The sequence below is a fragment of the Eulemur rufifrons genome, chromosome 5 (genome assembly GCF_041146395.1).
Source record: "Eulemur rufifrons isolate Redbay chromosome 5, OSU_ERuf_1, whole genome shotgun sequence".
Taxonomy (NCBI): domain Eukaryota; kingdom Metazoa; phylum Chordata; class Mammalia; order Primates; family Lemuridae; genus Eulemur; species Eulemur rufifrons.
In genome coordinates this window covers 19,234,188-19,253,187 of record NC_090987.1, presented here as the reverse complement: position 1 = coordinate 19,253,187, position 19,000 = coordinate 19,234,188, and the positions used below count along the sequence as shown (strand labels likewise).

General features: G+C 37.0%; 1 protein-coding gene across 1 annotated transcript in view; it reads left to right on the top strand.

The window, feature by feature from the left end:
• Positions 1–19,000, top strand: part of ME2 (malic enzyme 2) — a 59,912-nt gene that overhangs the window by 7,183 nt on the left and 33,729 nt on the right. The window contains exons 2-4 of the mRNA XM_069468370.1: positions 4,371–4,489; positions 13,027–13,160; positions 17,291–17,440. Coding sequence (XP_069324471.1) covers positions 4,382–4,489; positions 13,027–13,160; positions 17,291–17,440 — 392 coding nt within the window. The 5' untranslated portion in view covers positions 4,371–4,381. The remainder of the gene's footprint in view (positions 1–4,370; positions 4,490–13,026; positions 13,161–17,290; positions 17,441–19,000) is intronic.

Sequence of the window (19,000 nt, the reverse complement as noted above, 5' to 3'; positions counted from 1 at the left end):
TGAAAAGGAGACACAGAGGAAGATTAAAAATGGATGACAAGGTAACAAAATCATAGGAGTTTACTGCAGGATTATACTGATAAGTCTAGTAAAAATCTTCACTGGATTACTGAGCTCATTAATGGATAGAGCCAAACCCACTCACCACTTTTGGGACTTCATGAGAAAGAGAGAGGACCCAATAAAAGGGGTCAGCAGCATATTAGATGTGTTCCTCAAGGAGTCTTTAGAAGTCCCTCTTAGATCCCTTTATGTAATAACCAGAATTGATGTTTCCTCTCAGTAGCATTTCATACACTGACCACCAAATGGAGGAAACAGAAGCTAGATGCAAGATTGGAGGTGGCAGAAGGAGAGCCAGAGGCAGATGGAAGAATGAATTGTAGAGGAGCCAGTCTCAGGAGATCTTAAGATTCCTGAAAAGGCCAATGAAATTTTACATTCTTCTCAGCATAAATCATGCCAACAAGAAAGACAGTAAACAAAGGGACAAAATATGTAATTTTAAAAATGGATTCGGGAGACTGAAAAGAATTCCCAGGGAGAAACAGGATCCAAAAGAGAAAAAGCAGAAAGGCTTTTTTAAAAAAAATTACAGCCCGAATACCAGCTTTTAATTAAACCAACTTTTGACTATTGAGCTCTTTAAACAAACAAACAAACAAACAAAATCTTTTCAAATCTCTTATCAGATTTAGCTAGGACAAACAACCAATATTCTTGGATTTTGAACTCTTTTTTCCTTTCTTTTAAACCAAAGGTACCTATCAGGTGACTCAGAACCACAACCAATAAGCCTTTAGCATGAGACCTCTCCAAAGAGGTGCAAAGAAGCAAATCCAGAGCCACCCCCAAAGACAGCTAAAGGAAAAAAAGAAATTTAGATATCCCCCTGAGAGCTGGCAACAGTCAGTACACTAGCCACAAATGGGATCCATTTGTGTTCAGCCATATTGGTTTTTCTTACGGGAGTCCCCAATCTTTCAGTTGGCTGCCTGACATGCAAACTCAGTAACTTGTGAGCCTCTGACAGGCAGCAAACCAAGCTCTCTTAAAAAGATCTCAAATCTATGTGTGATTTTGAGGTTTTATGCTATTGATAACATATTCAGAAATGAAATCATTTTTGAACAATACATTTATGAAGATTTTATATTGCTGGCTTTTCCTCTTAGTCATGATTTTTATGTTCTTTCCATTTTCTACATTGTCAGTGTTTCTTTCAGGCTCCCAATGGATTCTTAAATTTTTTCCTTGGAACCACGAACAAAACCATCCCCACTGTCTTGGCATGGCTATCTGTACAATGCTTTTTCCTTTTTTTGACAAACCTTTCAAATAATTCTCACATTCTTTTTATCTATTCCATTCATGCCTTGACTATTTAAAGCTTAATTGAATCCATGACTATTTAATGTGAGTGAAACATTCTTGGCAGTATTGAAGGACTCCAACACTGCATCACATTTAATATTAGGATGTCCATTCACAGCCAGATGTGTTGGTGAGACTCTAAGCCTCATACAAATGGTCTTGAAACAGTAAATCACGCTTCGCTTCAGAGGCTGGTAGAAGAAAGTGATAGGGAGGCAGAAAACAACATAGTTAACCTGCAGACTGGAGTGTTTCAGTGTCCAGGAATAAGTGATCAGCAACACTTTTAAAACATCCCTTATTTGAAGTCCTTATCTTTGGATTCAAATATCTGTAGAACTAATCCAGAAATAGTGGTGATACCACTCAGACGTACGTGTATGTGTGCGTGTGTGTGTGTATGTGTGTACAACACAGGCAGGAGATTTTACTTCCTGCCTTTGAGTTCACAGGAATTTGTAGCCTTTATAGTAGGGGTTGGCAAAAAGCTTTCCTGTAAAAGACCAGATAAAAATTTTAGGCTTTGTGAGTCACATGCATTTCTGTCCCATATTGTTTTGGGGGGTTTGTTTTGTTTTACAACCTTACACAAATGTAAAAAACATTCTTAGCTCAAGAACCTTCCAAAATCAGGCCACAGCCTATTGCTTTTCAGAAAAGCAAGCTTAGCTTTGAGTGCCAGAGTACACTACCATAAACAGTTATTGTTTTTCCCATAAAACAGTACAGTCTTGAGATGCTGTGAAGCCAGTAACTTGTCTAATGATGAAATTTAAAGTTCAGTGGGCATTTTTTTTTCCTAGAAAAATCTCGTGGCTTCAGTATCTTAAAAACCTGTTCTAAACGTCGGGGGAAGATGAAACTGGGAGAGGGATGTATGGGCACTGCACTATCTTTGCAGCTTTTGTGCAAATCTAAAATTATTGGAAAATAAAAGCTTATTTTAAAATCTTGTTTTTGAAGATAACACTTTTCTTCTGGGATTTTCTTTAGTTGGTCAAACTAGATTTTTGTTTTTATAAAGAAATGAAGCCTAACTACCAGTCTCCATATTTTTGGCATTGATATAAACTTTTAAGCTATCTTTTGGTGGCTTTGAAGTTCTGCTTATCAGAGGCTGCTCCTCTTTGGTGGGTAGTTTGAAAAATGAAGCCAAAAAAGCCTTTTCTTACCACATCAATAGATAAATAGCTAAAAGTCATATCTTCCAGCCCTATGTTTAATGCCATTTTAGTCTTTACTAAGATCTTACACTGCCCAATTAGATTGCTCCTGTAGCGTTTGTTAGCATACGTGATGCTAATGTACTGAATGTTTAGATTTCTCTCTTTTTAAAATTTATTTTGGAATAATTTCAAAAGATCATATACATTACACTCCTTTGCTCCTTAATACTTCATTGTGTATATTCAGAATAAGGATATATTATACATGGTCATCGAATTCAGAAAATATAAAATTATATAATACTTTTATGTAATCTACAATATATCTTCCAATTCTGTCAATTGTCCCAATAATGTCCTTTATGGCATTTTTTCCCCCAATATGCAATACAGTTCAGGATTAGGTTTTGCTTTTAGTTATCATATGTTTAGTCTTCTTTAAATTGCAATAGTTCCTTAGTCATTGTCTTTCATGACATTAACATTTTTTAAGAAAAAAGGTCAGTTATTTTGTAGTATGTATCTCTTGATTCTTGATGTGTCAATGATGATAGAGATTTCTTGTTTTTGTGGTCATGTTTAGGTACCACATTTATATGAAATATCTAGAGTAGGTAAATTCATAAAGTCAGAAAAGAGATTGGTGGTTGCCAGGTACTGGTGGTAGAAGGGGAATGTGGAATAATTGCTTAACAAACATGGTGTTTCCTCCTGAGGTGATGAACATACTTTGGAACCAGCTAGAGGTGGTGGTTGTGTACAACATTAAGAATTTTCTTTAAAATAAAAAAAAAAGAATTTTCTAAATGCCTCTGAATTGTTCCCTTTAAAATGTAACTTAATTTTATGTTACGTGACTGTCACCTCACTAAGAAAATTTTTTAATCCTTATGCAAATGATTTTGATGCCCTCCCATGTACAGACCATGGATTTCTCAGCAAATAGAAGTCACATTTGAAAAAACTTACTGCATGATCATTGCAATGATTTGTAATATTTAAAGAAATGGGAAATTCTGAGTTTTGGTAGAAGAATTGATAAGCAGAAGAATCTGTTATCACTAAATATTGAAGGTTTTATATATAGTTCTTCATTTTAAAAAGTCCCATATGTTTATGATGTATGCTGAAGTTCTTCATATGTTTTCTAGCCAATTTACGTGATTTGTTTATATTAAATAACAGGTTTTCTAAGATAAAAAATTCTAATTTATTTATTCACTTATTTATTAATGAATGACAAGGTCTCGCTCCGTCACCCATGCTGGAGTGCAGTGGCGTTCATAGCTCACTGCAGCCTCCAACTCCTGGGCTCATGCATTCCTCCTGCCTCAACCTGTGGAGTAGCTAGGACTACAGGCATGCACCACCACATCCAGCCCTAGTACATTAAATTTAAACATTGAATATAGTACATTAAAATTCTAAGTCTAGATTAAGAATCTGTATAGTTTCCCTCCCCCTTAATGTGTATGCCCCATACTTTCCTGTTATTTACTTTCCACTTTCAAGCTAAACTCCTACACTCATTAAATGGAACTCACTTTACTATTTACTAGATGTTACCTTGTTTCTTAACATCTTAATTTGTTTCTTTCACAAGTGGGAGATATGCCTTGCCACACTTGTGTCATTCACCTTCACCTTATTGTTACCCTTTGCAACTGTTACAACTTGAGAAAACATAAATGTATTTTGTAAAAACATTTTCACATGTGGAAAGATAAGATTTTTTTTTTTTTTTTTTAAATCTGCTTTTGAAAACTGATACTTGATGTACATGCGGTTCTATGTTTCTCATCAGTGGTTTATTTGCTTCATTTTTCCCAGGTGAAAAAAAGATGTTATCCCGGTTAAGAGTAGTTGCCACTCCTTGTACTTTGGCATGTCGTCATTTGCACATAAAAGAGAAAGGCAAGCCACTTATGTTAAATCCAAGAACAAACAAGGTTAGTAACTAACGTTAACATCAAAATGTGTATTCTCTCTTCTGGTAGAGGTTTGTTACTTTTTAGACTGATAAAAGTATGACTTTTTGCTGAGACTGTTCAGAGCTGTTTGCTTTTTCTGCTTATCATGCTTCTCCACATGGCAAGGATCATGGCTGCTTTATGCCTTCTAAAGTTCACCCCTCACAACTTTTACCACCAGAAAAGGATTGACTTTGCTTCCTAATTCTAGCTTTAAAAAAAAAAAGAAAAGAAAGAAAGAAAAAAATTCCTAGAATAGTGCTCTGGCCAGAACTTTGGGCCAGATGTGGGCTGTGGGATATTTAGATTTACCCAGGTCACATAAGGTACTTAACCTGGGCCACTCAGGCTCTTGGAAGGTGGAGTCAAAATTGTGAAACGAACCTTTATTTAAAGTCTACCCCAACCCACCTCCACCCAGCTTTTTGGACACAAACCACTGCACACAAGTAATTTTGCCTATTAGACTACTGCTTCAGAAGAGAGAAGGACCTCTAAGTCTTTTTATTATCACGCTTGGGATAGAAGTGTTGCGTAATATTGAGATCCAATCATCACTTCATCCTTTATCTAAGCTGGGTTCAATAGGCAAGTCCCTCTCTGTTTTTTAGTTGCAGTATTAAATAGTAAGTAAATATAATTCTGGAAAGAGACTTTTTAGAGGAAGCTTCAAGAGGATACATTGAGTTTATTGTAATATGTGAAATCGACCTTTTGGGGAAAGGTACATTCAGATTAAAAGTGTGACTTATTTCAAAAGAACAGTCATCAAAAATTTGCCAATCCCATTTATTTCCTGTAATCGGAGAAAACAGTTAATTGTATACTATGATAAGTTTTGAGGGGTGTCAGGCCTAGAAGGGGAAATTTGACCATGGGTCACACAGAGTGCCTCATCTTTGTATTTTTGGTATCTGGTACAGAATGAGAATTCAGCAAGCAATCAGTGAATTAAATGAAGCTTAAGGAAGGATATTTTAATCCTCTCTTGTTTTTGCCTAATGTCCTCAAATCTTGTATGCTCTTCAAGGTGCAACTTATTTGAAATTCAGTTCTCCTGTAGAGCCTTTTCATACACCATACAGTAAAGTAATTGCTCCCTTCTCTGAAACTTCATAGCAGTTTTTATCTTCCTGCTTCTTTGACAAGTAATCAATATGTGTTGCTTTATGTTTCTTTTCGTGTCTTAAGCTGTTACTGAAATCATTGATGGTAGTTATATTTTCATGAATTTATATCATCTTGACTATATTTCAGGTTCCTTTTGGGCAGGGATCATTCAGATACTTCTTTGTATCTTTTATAGCACTGTGGATATAGTAGACATTTGATGAATATATTGGTTTATATTCTTTTTTATCCTTATGAAAATATTTAATACCTACTCTGGAGACTTAGGGGTTATGAGAAACTTACACAGCACATTGAGTAGCAAACAAATTTCAAGAGGGAGAATAGTCTTAAATGCATTACAGTACTTCGCTAAAGAAAGTAAGATCTAATACTCTGGAATCTCTAAAATAAGATCTAATGCTTCGGAAATCTCCAAGGTTGAGTAACATCTGTGTAGAGACGTCATTGAAGGGCCACTTCTGGAAATCCCTTGAACATCAGAAAGAGTTTGTTTTTGTTTAAGAAGGAACATAGACCAGTGATTCCAAATTGATGGGTTATGAACTTCTTAGAGACTTAAGAAATGTTAAATCAAGTTTGTGCTTCAAACCTCGTAGACTGAATTAATTTTCACATATGTATAAATATTGTTTTTAAGAGTATGTTGCTGCTATGGTTAATGAATTAGTAATTAAAGGCAGTACTGAATTCTGAATCTTTTTAAATGTATGTCTATAATCACTGTCTACCTGTTATTATGTTCATAAAACTTTTTTATTGCAGTAAACATAATGTGAAATTTACAGTTTTAACCATTTAAAACTTTACAATTCAGTGACATTAAGTACATTCAGTTTTGTGCCATCACCACTATCTACTTCTAGAACTTTTTCATTATCTCAAATGGAAACCTAGTACCCATTAAGCAGATGCTCCCCATTTCCCATTTCCACTGCCCTCCCAGCTTCTGCTTTCTGTTTCTGTAGATTTGCCTATTCAGGTATAAACATGAAATTTGTTATGAAAATTTTAAAAAATTTCTTATACTTTAAAAGGTCGGTGGGTTATAAGCAGGGGATGGGTCATATGCTGGGTTATAAGCAGGAGTTATAAGCACCTAAAGGTGCTAATTTGAGTGCTGCCATTTACTAGCCATGAAACTCTGACAAATCATTTAACCTCTCTAGGCCTCAGTTTTCTCATGTAGATAATGTAGGTAATAGCATTTTGAAACATTTAAAGGGCTGTACAAGTGTAAGATCGGATTTCTCCTTTTCTCCCCATGCTTATTTGATTAACTTTTCTAATAATATTCCTACCATTCCAGTATATTGTCTATTTTTATTTTGCCATGATCCTCTTAAAACTATATTTACTTTTAAGATCATAGTATATATTTTCATATACCATTTTACCACTGGAAAAAGTATATTGTAAATTATCTTCAAAGTGTTTAATTAGGCTTATATGGCTGTGTAATAGTGTAGTAGGTAGATTTGGAATCAAAGGCTGATGAGAGTCCCATCTTAACCCCTTATTGACTGTGTAATCTTTAGTGTTGATGTATCTTTAGACCTAGCTATGGCCTGAATGTTTGTATCCCCCCCAAAATTCATTAGTAGAAATCCTACTCCCAAAAGTGATGTTATTAGGAGGTGGGGGCCTTTTGGGAGGTGATTAATTTATGAGGGTTCTGCATGGGAGTAAGTGCCCTTATAAAAGAGGCTCCAGTGAAAGCTCCTTCCACTGTGAGAGGATGCAACGAGAAGGTTCCTTCTATGAGGAATAATCTCTTACCAGACTCTAAAGTGCTAACTCCTTGATCTTAGACTTCCCAGCCTCCCAAACTGTGAGAAATAAGTGTTTGTTGTTTATAAGTCAGTTTGTGGCATTTTTGTTATAGCAGCCAGAACAGACTAGCACAGACCCCAATTTCTTAATTTAGATTGCTGTATAGAAAAAAGAAAAACTGTAAATCTACTTTAGATACAGTAAAATGCATATTATATAAATGTGAGTTCTTCCCTTTAGATGTTTTATAATTTAGTTAGCCATGACCCTGTTGTTAAATACTGTTTCCAATTTTGACATTATTAATCATTAGTCACTAGTCATGCTATCAGTTCTATAAATATTTGGAAATTTCCTAATCCCTGGCAGATTATTCTAACTGCACTAAGAGGAAAAGGAGTAGAAGAGGCCTCTATTTGCCCCCTGGCACGCTTACCAGCATGTTCGAAAGTCAAGTTAAGGGATCTTTATCAATATTGACTTATGTGGAGAAGCAGTATGTGCTAAAGGAAAATAGCTCAGGATCCTACAGGATCAGCTAACGGAAGCACACCTCTACTATGTAAAGTGGAAGGGAGGGCCTTGCTGTTGCATAGATGAGAAAAAGGGAGAAATAGCATTGGAAGATGCAGAAAGTAGAAGAGTAGATGAGAAGACAGTTGTTTCTGCTGAATGTTAACAAAGTAATCAAACTATTCATTTTAAACTAATGTCATCATCACAGACTTGCTTCACTTATTAACACCAGGCTAGCAAATTTAAGAATTTGATCAACTGTTAACATAAATACCTATACATAAAATTATGTCTTTGATAATCATTTTATTTTCTACCCTGCATTATAAATAAAGCACTTTTGAGTGTCCCTTAAATCTAAATAGAAGTTAGATAGGGAAACTTTGTGTAGCCAACTCACTTACCTTTGGCAGTAAGCATAGGTAAAGCACTTTTAAATGAACCGCACAGTACATTTAAACATAAATTTTAGCTTTTTCTTTAGCCTTTTACTAGAGTTGGAAAAAGGGAGCAAGAGTGACAGTTTGGGTTTTACCTCTTTTACATTTCCCAGCCTTCAGTAAAGTCTTATAAGGAGAAGCATGAGACATAAAGGATTTAATGATTTGAGTCTTCTTCCTTTTTTCTGTCAGTTTATCTCAAAGTTTGTCAATTTGGTTGATCTTTTCAAAAAACCATCTTTTGGTTTCATTGTTTTTTGATTTTTTCCCCAATTGTCTTTTCTCTTCCCTATTTCATTTCTTTTCACTCTCATTTTTGTTTCCTTCCTTCTGCTTGCTTCAGGTTAGGTTATCGATTTGAGATCTTTCTGCTTTTGTTGAAATATGGGCATTTACAGAGGTAAATGTGCCTCTAATCATTGCTTTCACTGTGTTCCATAAATTTTGGTATGTTGTGCTTTAATTCATTTCAGAATATTTTCTAATTTTCCTTGTGATTTCATCTTTAGCCAGTTGGTTATTTGGCAGAGTATTGTTTACTATCCAAATATTTGTCAATTCCCCTGATTTCCTTACATTACTGGTTTCTAATCTCATCACATTACAGTCAGAAATCATACTTTGAATGGTTTAAATTCTTTCAAATTTATTGAAACTTGTTCTATGATTTAACATACGTTCTGTCCTGGGAAGTATTCCATGGAGCACCTCAGAAGAATGTATACCCTGCTGTTATTGAGTGGAGTGTTCTGTAAATGTCTGTTGATTCACACTGTTGTTTAAATCTTCTCTTTCCTTATTTATCTTGTCTGGCATTTCTTTCATTATTGAAAGTGAGGTATTGAAGTCTCCAACTTGCTGATGTCTTTCTTCCTTCAATTCTGTTAGTTTTGCTTCATGTATTCTGGACTTCTGTTGTTAGGGGTGTTATATCTTCTTAATGGATTCACCCTTCCATCATTATAAAATATCCTTCCATAGTTACAATGTTTGTTTTAAAGTCTGTTTTGTCTGTTGTAAGTATAGCCAATCCAACTCTCTTTTGGTTTCTATTTGTATGGTATATCTTTTCCATTCTTTTACTTCCAACTTATTTGTGTCCTTGAATCAAAGTGTGTCTCTTGTAGACAGCATATAATTAGAACATGTTATTTCATCTATTCAACTAATCCCTGAGTTTAATCCATTTACATCAATGTAATGACTGATAAGGTAGGATTTACATCTGCCATTTTGCTATTTGTTTTCTGTAAGTCTTTTTTTGTTTCTCTATTCCTCCGTTACTGCCTTCCTTTATGTTACATAGATATTTTCTAGTATAACATTTTAATTCTCTTGTATTTTCTTTTACTGCCTGTTAGAGTGAATTTCTTAGTGGTTTGCCCTGGGGATTACAATGAACATCTTTATAACAATCTAGTTCAGATAAACACCAACTTAATTTCAGTAGTGTACAAAAACTTTACTTCTATGTAACTCTATCCTCCCATTTGTGCTGTTTTGTTGTACAAATTACATCTTTATATGTTGTGTTTCCATCAGCAGAGATATATAATTATTGCTTTATGCAGTTACCTTTTAAATCAGGAGGAAGAAAATTGCTCTTTGTATCTTTGTGTATATTTGAGTTACTGTCTAATGTCTTTCCATTTCAGCCTGTAGCACTCTCTTTGATATTTCTTATGGGGTAGGTCTGCTAGCAACAAATTTTCTCAATATTTGTTTAGCTGAGAATATCTTAATTTCTCCATTTTTGAAGAATAGTTTTGCAAGATATATTAATAGAAACTCTTGGTTGACAGTTTCTTTCTTTCAGCACTTTAAATATGTCATCCTTCTGCCTTCTAGCCTCCATGATTTCTGATAAGAAATTCGTTGTTGGCCGGGCGCGGTGGCTCACGCCTGTAATCCTAGCACTCTGGGAGGCCGAGGCGGGTGGATTGCTCAAGGTCAGGAGTTCGAGACCAGCCTGAGCGAGACCCTGTCTCTACTAAAAATAGAAAGACATTATATGGACAACTAAAAATCTATATAGAAAAAATTAGCCGGGCATAGTGGCGCATGCCTGTAGTACCCAGCCTACTGCCCAGGCTGAGGCAGTAGGATCGCTTAAGCCGAGGAGTCTGAGGTTGCTGTGAGCTAAGCTGACGCCACGGCACTCACTCTAGCCTGGGCAACAAAGTGAGACTCTGTCTCAACAAAAAAAAAAAAAAAAAAAAAAAAAGAAATTCGTTGTTACTCTTATTGAGGATTCCTTATACATGATAAGTCACTTCTCTCTACTTTCAGATTTCTCTCTTTGTCTTTTGACAGTTTGATTATGATGTGTCTATGTGTACATTTATTTGAGTTTATCATACTTGGAATTGAGCTTCTTGGGTGTGTAGATTAATTTTTCTCATAATATTTGGGAAGTTTGGGAGTGTTATTTCTTCAAATATTCTTCTGCCTCTTTCTCTTTTCTCCTGGGACTCTGTTGTACATATGTTGGCACAGTTGATGATGGTGTCTCACAGTTCTCTGAGTCTCTGTTCATAGCTCTTCATTCTTTTTTCTTTCTGTTTCTTAGACTGGATGATCTCAGTTGACCTATTTTTAAGTTCACTGATTCTTTCCTCCACTTGCTCAAATCTGCTGATGAGCTCCTCTAGTGAATTTTTTATGTCATTTATTGGACTTTCAACTCCAGAACTTCTATATGGTTCCTTTTTATAATTTCTATATCTTTATTGATATTCTCTTAATTGGTGGAACATCATTCTCATACTTTCTTTTAGTTTCTTAAACATGGTGTCCTTTAGTTCTTTGAATGTGTTTAAAGTTACTGATTTAAAGTCTTTGTCTAGTAAGTACAATGTCTGGGCTTCCTCAAGGACAGTTTCTATCAACTGCCTTTTTTTCATGTATATGAGCCAAACTTTCTTGTTTCTTTGTATATCTCATGATTTTTTGTTGCAGACTGGACATTTTAAACAATGTGGTAGCTCTGGAAATCAGATACTCCTTCTTGGGTTTGTTGTGTTGCTGCTGCTTTTGCTTATTTAGTGACAATTCTGAACTAATTATAAAATCTGTATTCTTGTTCTGTATGCCTACTAAAGTCTCTGCTTGGTTAGTTTAGTAATCAGCTAATGATTAGACAAGGACTTAAATGTTTAGAACCAGTACATTCCCCATTCTTTGTCAAGGAACTCTGTGTGCCTGGTAGGGCGTGCTTCCAGCTCTCAGCCAGCCTGTTTCCAACCACACATCCTGCTTGCACAGAGCCTCAAAGTCAGCCAGCAGTGGGAACTTAGGGCCTTCTCAAGTCTTTCCTGGGCATGTCCACAGCTCATGCATTGGCCTTCTTGATTCCCAGTACCACCTCAGAGCTTGTCAGAGCTCCTCCCACAAAGACATCTCATTCCTTAGCCTTTCTTTTTCAGCTTTTTGGTTACCCTATTGTTTACCTCACTGTTATCCACTGCCTCAGCAATTGTCTTACTAAATAATTGCCTCTGATTGTTTTCAACAAGCACTTCTGGGGGAAAGACTACACTGGGTGAGCTCCAAGTTAGGTCAAATAAGGACAGCTTTGCAAGTGGAGTCTTCCAGGGAACCACCAGATGGGTCAAATAATGACATTTCCCTGAGAATGGGGCTTTGGAAGAATCTGTAGTCCCTTCTATCCCCTCCAGTGGTTATTCCAGGCTGTTGATTTTCACAGTGATTATGAGCTATTGGTTTTCAAGACTACCATGGAGCTAGAGAAGGGAGCATGATAAAATGTTATGAAGTTTGCTGTTTACTAAAATTCAGCTGTTTTTCTTGAATAAGTGCTCCCCAATAGAAACTACAAACCTTTGGTTAATTTCCAGTATTCCAAAGAGTGATTTTGATCACTTGCCAGTGTTCTTGTTGCTTTTATGGAGGAAAAAATCTTCCAAAGTCCTTAGTCCAGCATTTTCACTGACATTGCTTTGATGCAATGAATGTAACCTACAGCAGAATACCAGAAATCGAAAAAGATTTTCTTATGACACAGATTAATTTTTCCTTAGGTATCATTTCTTCCGTCCCCCTTCCCTTACCCAACCTCACTCCTTTCAGAGTGCAGGGGTAGCCTCTGCTATGAGTTGGTTTATGTTCTTTCAAACTATGTTGACTTCACTCATAATGTGTACATGCATCTATGTATAATATGTAGTTTTATGTGGGTTTTCTAAACATGAATGTGTTAACAGTGAGTTGGCTTTGATTTGAAATTTGCTTTTTTTTTTCTTAACTATATGTCTTGGAGATCTTTCTACTATATGCTTAGAGATATATGTTTAACTATTTCTATGGTATTCATGGTATGGGAATACCATAGGGTGCTTAACTATATCATAATTCATGGACTTTTAATTTTTAACAGCCAGGGGAACTAGAAACAATACTACAACTAATATCTTTGTATATGCCTTTTTATTTCATGTGTGAATATTTCTCTAAGGTGCCTAGCTAGAAGTTGAATTGCTTGATTGAAGAGTATGTGCATTAAAAAATTTAAAAATACTTTAAAATTGTCTTCCAAAAGCCTAAACTAGTTTACATTCCCAACAATGGTATATAAGAGTAACTTTGTTCCCCATGTCTGGGCAAAAATAATATTTAATCTTTTTATTTCTCCTCTAGGGAATGGCATTTACGTTACAGGAACGACAAATGCTTGGTCTTCAAGGACTTCTACCTCCCAAAATAGAGACACAAGATATTCAAGCCTTACGATTCCACAGAAACTTGAAAAAAATAAGTAGCCCTTTGGAAAAGTAAGAGTTGATTAAATGTTTTGTTTTTTGTTGATATTCTGATTAGGAATATTGGGAGCATATTATGGTTATTATAGCATGAGAAATATACAGTCTCTTAATAATTTATGTTTTTGTCAGTTAACTGTTTTTATAATGATTGTTTCTTTCACTTTAGTGACTACATCACTGTGTTCACTGCTGTAAAATTTAGCAGAAGTCAGGTTTTATGCTTAAACTCAGAGCATTTCAGGTTTTAATAGAACATTAGAAGCAAAGGTTATCATCTAATTTGCACCCATTTTATTCGACAACATCTGTTGATCACTTACTTTGTGTGCGACACTATACTAGCCACTGAGGATATCAATAGATAATAGATAAGGTAACCATTTACTATATCATCTAAACCAGGCACTTTGAGGAGTGAAAAAGAAGTGCGACCAAAACTGTCCCTGGCAAACTAGAATGTATGACCAACCCAGTAAGGCACAGCCCTGTCTTCTAGAAGCTCATCAATAGATAGTTACACTATGCTTGTCACTGTACTCTAGACCACAGTGTGAGGTGCAGTAAGAAAAAGGTACATGCGAGGTATATTCTGGAAGCATGAAGAGGGTACCTAGCCCAACTTGAGGAATCAGATAAAGCTTCTTGGAGGAAGTGATGCAAGAACTGAAGTTTTTTAAGAGATGAGTTCTCACTGTGTTGCCCAGGCTGGAGTGCAGTGCAGTGGCTATGCACAGGCTCAATCATAGCACACTATAGCCTCAAACTCCTGGCTTCAGGTGATCCTCCCACCTCAGCCTTTCAAGTAGCTGGGGAACTACAGGTGCCCACCACTGTGCTGGCTGAGCTGAATTTTAAACAATACGCTGTGGGTAGCAGGCTAATGAGAAAGAAAGACAAGTTATTCTGGATAAAGGGATCAGTCTGAATACAGGCAAAACATATCCATTGGGTTTGTTAAGTATAGGGGATTATTGGTGACTGGAGAGAGATTTCTTTGACGTGGTGGGGCAAAATGGAGACTGCAATGGTTTGAAAAATGAAAGGGAGGGAAAGAAATGTAGACCACTCTCAATAAGTTCAGGCAAGAGGGGACAGAAGGACATTGACAGTAAGTAAAGGAGGACTTGGGTTGAAGTATGGTTTAGACTGGGAGGAAGCTGAACCTGAATGAGCCCAGGAGAAAGAATAATTGATAGAGCAAGGTCTCAGGAAAAAGGCATACGGTCAAGTGCAGAGGTAGAGAGGCTGGTCATTCGCCGAGGCAGGAGTTAAGAAGATAAATTACAGGTATTAGTAAGAATAAGTATGGAGGTGTTGGAGCAAAGATAATGAGATCTCATTTAACGTCTTTGACCTTGATTTTCTTTATGATATAAAATATGAAGGTCATGGCTCAGTTTTAGAAGGGCCAGGGTTGAATAGGTTGGTGAAGGAGAGAGGTAAATGTTTGGAAGAGTCATGTAGCTATGAGATAAAGCTGTAAGGGCAGATTAAAGGAATTGAACAGGCCCTGACAGCCTGTCAATATAATCTTGTTTGTATGGGTGCCATTCTGAACAGCAATGTTATTTTTCCACAGAAAAGATGAAATGTAACATTGATTCAAGTTTGGAGTTTGCTGGGCTGGCAAAGGTGCTACATTAATACAGCTAATACTCATTCAGGGCTGTTAGGTGCTAGACATTGGTCTAAGCTCTAGAACTCAAAAAAATGAAAAAACCTGGTCCTTCCTTTCAGGGAATTCACTGTCTGGGTGGGCGGTGCAGTGGTAAAGATAGTGTAATGACAGGGAAAGATTTGCTCGGAGTGAGAGATTTGATTATGGGATCCAGTAGGGAATGAAAAGGATCCCAAAGGGAGCTAATAGAATGGGAGAAAATGAAGGGATCAAGGAGCTAGAGATCCCTGGAAGGATGATGAAGTGAGGGCATCGTATAGCTATCCAGAATGGTAAAGGGTTGCGATCTGAGAGTGGAATAAGGCCATTCACCGTTTCTGAGCTATAACGATCCTAGGTGAGTGCTACGGCATCCCTGCGAGGAACACAAGGAGTGACTAAAGTGAAATGAAGGTGAGAGTGATACCATTAAAGAAGTCCAGGCCGGGCGCGGTGGCTCACGCCTGTAATCCTAGCACTCTGGGAGGCCGAGGTGGGCGGATCGTTTGAGCTCAGGAGTTCGAGACCAGCCTGAGCAAGAGCGAGACCCCATCTCTACTAAAAATAGAAAGAAATTATATGGACAGCTAAAAATATATATATAGAAAAAATTAGCCGGGCATGGTGGCACATGCCTGTAGTCCCAGCTACTCAGGAGGCTGAGACAGGAGGATCGCTTGAGCCCAGGAGTTTGAGGTTGCTGTGAGCTAGGCTGACGCCACGGCACTCACTCTAGCCTGGGCAACAGAGTGAGACTCTGTCTCAAAAAAAAAAAGAAGTCCACAACTTGCATAACTTCCCTCTGTCACATGCGTGATAGGTCACCTGTTCTTTCCTTAATATCTCTGCTGTCTCTTTCACAAAGCCATCTTATTAATAACAGTTCAGTTCAGTTGTTTGCTTACTACCCTATACTGAGGAAAAATCTGCTTCCCTTTAATTTCTACCTATTGATACCATTTCTGCCCCGGGTGCTATATAGAAGATATAATTCCTCTTCTAAATGGATCGCTTCTCCTTAGTCAGTCACCAAATATTTGCACACCAGTTGTGCGCCACATATTTGGCTAGTTCCTGGAAATATAGAAGTATATGAGGTGATAGTCCCTAGCTCATGGTATTGTCTAGGCTGGAGGGAAGCTGTAAAGTCAAGAAGGGGAGTGCAGGTTACAGAAGAGGGAGTAGGGCATCATGGGAAAACAGAAAAGTCTAATATGTGTGTCTGTGTGTATGTGGTGGGGGACAGGAGTGGGCAGAGAAGGGCTCCCAGAGAGCATGCCACCTGAGCTGCATTTGGAGGACATGATTCTAGGACCACTCCACGTCATCCAGCCTGGGCAACAGAGGGAAACCCTGTCTCTTAAAACAAACAAACAACAACAACAACAACAAAAAGGTTGTTGTTAGAAGGTTCTTGAGGTAGTCCCGGTGAGAAATGATGGTGCCTTGGACTGGGCAAGAGTAGAGGGAGGAAATGGGCATGTGTGAAAGACACAGAGTCTACCTGGTAGGACTTGGTGATTCATTAGATTGGTGTAGGGGAGGATGAGAGAGGAAGAAATCAAGAATGGACTCTGGGTTTTCCGTTTGGTCAGATGGTACAGGAGAAGAAACAAGTTTGGAGGAAAGATAATGAGTCTGTTTTAGACATATTTCATTCAAGATGATTACTGGTTTTCAAGCCAATATTCCCCTGTTCTTTAAACTTAAAAAGAAGCTACTTATGTATGTATTTACATGAATTGACCATTGCCTCCTTTTTGCTGCCTCTGTGCTCTATGCAGACCTTCTAATGCTTATAACCCTACTGGGTTACCAACTCCTCAAGGACAGTGGTCAATTCTTATATCCCTGGAGTTGAAAGTAGTGCCTGGCACACAGTGTTAAGCTAACCTTTGAATGAATGCCACTTTCTTTTGCTTCCCTTTTTAAATGTCAGTCTCCTCGAAGATCAATTCCTTAAGGCAGTGGTCCCCAACCTTTTTGGCACTAGGGACCGTTTTCATGGAAGACAATTTTTCCCATGGACGGGGGCAGTGGTTAGGGGGACGAGGGTTTTGGGATGATTCAAGTGCATTACATTTATTGTGCACTTTATTTCTATTATTATTACATTGTAATATATAATGAAATAATTATACACCTCACCATAGGTTGGGGACCCCTGCTTAAGGTGATCTTTACATTTCCAGTGCCTTGTGCAGAGCCTGACTCAAGTAAGGGCTCAGTAAACTTTAGGTGTTGTTTGTGTTGTTATTTTTATCACCATCGTCTTCATCTGCATGTTAAGTACCCTTATATTTTTGTTAATTTTTAGTCCTAGGTGTTAAATAATGATAATTTAGGGTTTTGTTTTTCTTTGAAGCGTGGACATGGGAGGGGGGCTCAATTTCAATTTTATATGTTTAGATTTAATTTTCTTAAGCCAGACTTTTAACGTAATGTGGGCTGATTATCCAGTATTTACTTTGCTTAATTTCAGATACATCTATGTAATGGGAATACAAGAAAGAAATGAGAAATTGTTTTATAGAATACTGCAAGATGATATCGAAAGCCTAATGCCAATTGTATATACACCAACAGTTGGGCTTGCCTGCTCGCAGTATGGACACATCTTTAGAAGACCTAAGTAAGGCTTATTTTAAAAAATATAATTATAAATGTTTATTGTATAAGGAAAATATCATTCCATAATACCTGTTATATTTCTAGTCTATGTGTTGCAGTCTTTTCCCAACCACATTTCTCACCTTACAAAACCTTAATTTGGATTTAAAGGGATTAATAAAAACCCAACATATTCATAACTTTTTGTAGAAATAGCATTATTCATTCCTAACCTTCTTTAAATTATTGTGATTATTAGAGGAATTGTGTACTTTTGGAACCAAGAAAAGTCTTAATTCTGGGGGCAGATTCTCCAGAATTATTAAAGGTTTTGTCAGTCTGGCTAAATTACAGGATTGGTTCTTTATCATTTTATGTCAGCTTTAATTCCTGTTGATTGTTCTCGTTTTTTATAAACTTTCATGAATTCTAATTTCAAATAGTTCTAACACCTCCAAATATTTTAAGTGAGAAGAATACTGGAATGAGCCATCGCCGTAAGGCCTTGAATGAGTCACATAGTCCTCTGGATGTGTTCTCTCATGTGGAAAATGCACATAGCGGTACCTATCAAAGAACTATTGAGAAGAAACTGATATGACAGTTCTTTGTTAACTTATGAGCATTATATAAATAACTATTTTTACTTAATTTGAGTTTTCTTCTCTTGTTACTCGAACCTCTTATCATTTTCCCCAATCCTTATATTTTTCCCATATGTAGCTAACATACTGATACAAATGTAGAAATTCAGACAAGGTGTGACAGCGTTTATCTTCAGTCTCCTGCCGTTGAGTCTGATGGCTTTCAAACTTTAACGTGCATAAGAAACACCCATGTAACTTATTGAAAATGTTAATCTCCGCCAACTTTCCTCTCCTTCCCATCCCCAAGATTTCTGATGAATAAGAGGTCTGGAGGTCTGGATTTTAGTGAACATCCTCAGTGATTGTGTTGCGGGTATTCCCTGGAAGACACTGAGAAACACTGTTCTGACGTATATGCTGCCATCAATTAATGTATCTAAAACATTTCCATGAGATGCTGTTCAACTCTTTCATAGTTTCTTATTAGAATAGTGGTTCTCAACCTAGATTAAAGGATAAAGGGAAACTTAAAGATACTGATGCCTGAGCCCCACCCCCAGAGATTCTGATTCAGTTAGTCTAGACTCGGGCCCAGGTGTGGGGCTTTCATTAAGGCTCCTGAGGTTATTATGATGTGCACCCCTAGAGTTGAGAACTGACATGAAACATAAAGAGCTCGGCTTTTGGGTGTGGGTAGCTGCTGTATTTTATTTTTGTAGTGGGTTTTTTTGTTTTGTTTTGTTTTTTACATAGAAGATGGTTAGTAAATCTTGGTTGATTGATGCAAACCTTAAGCCAGTTAAATAAGAATCTCTGGAGGTGGGACCATGGCACTTTAAAAGTCTCATCAGTTGAGCCTGTTATGTAGCCATGCTTGAGAAACTGCTGAGCTAAACTGATTTGAACTACAGTAGTAATGCCAAAGTTAAGATACCAATGAGAAAGTTAAATGTAAGAATCCGTTTGAAGGCAATGGGGACCTGTTGGCCCTCATC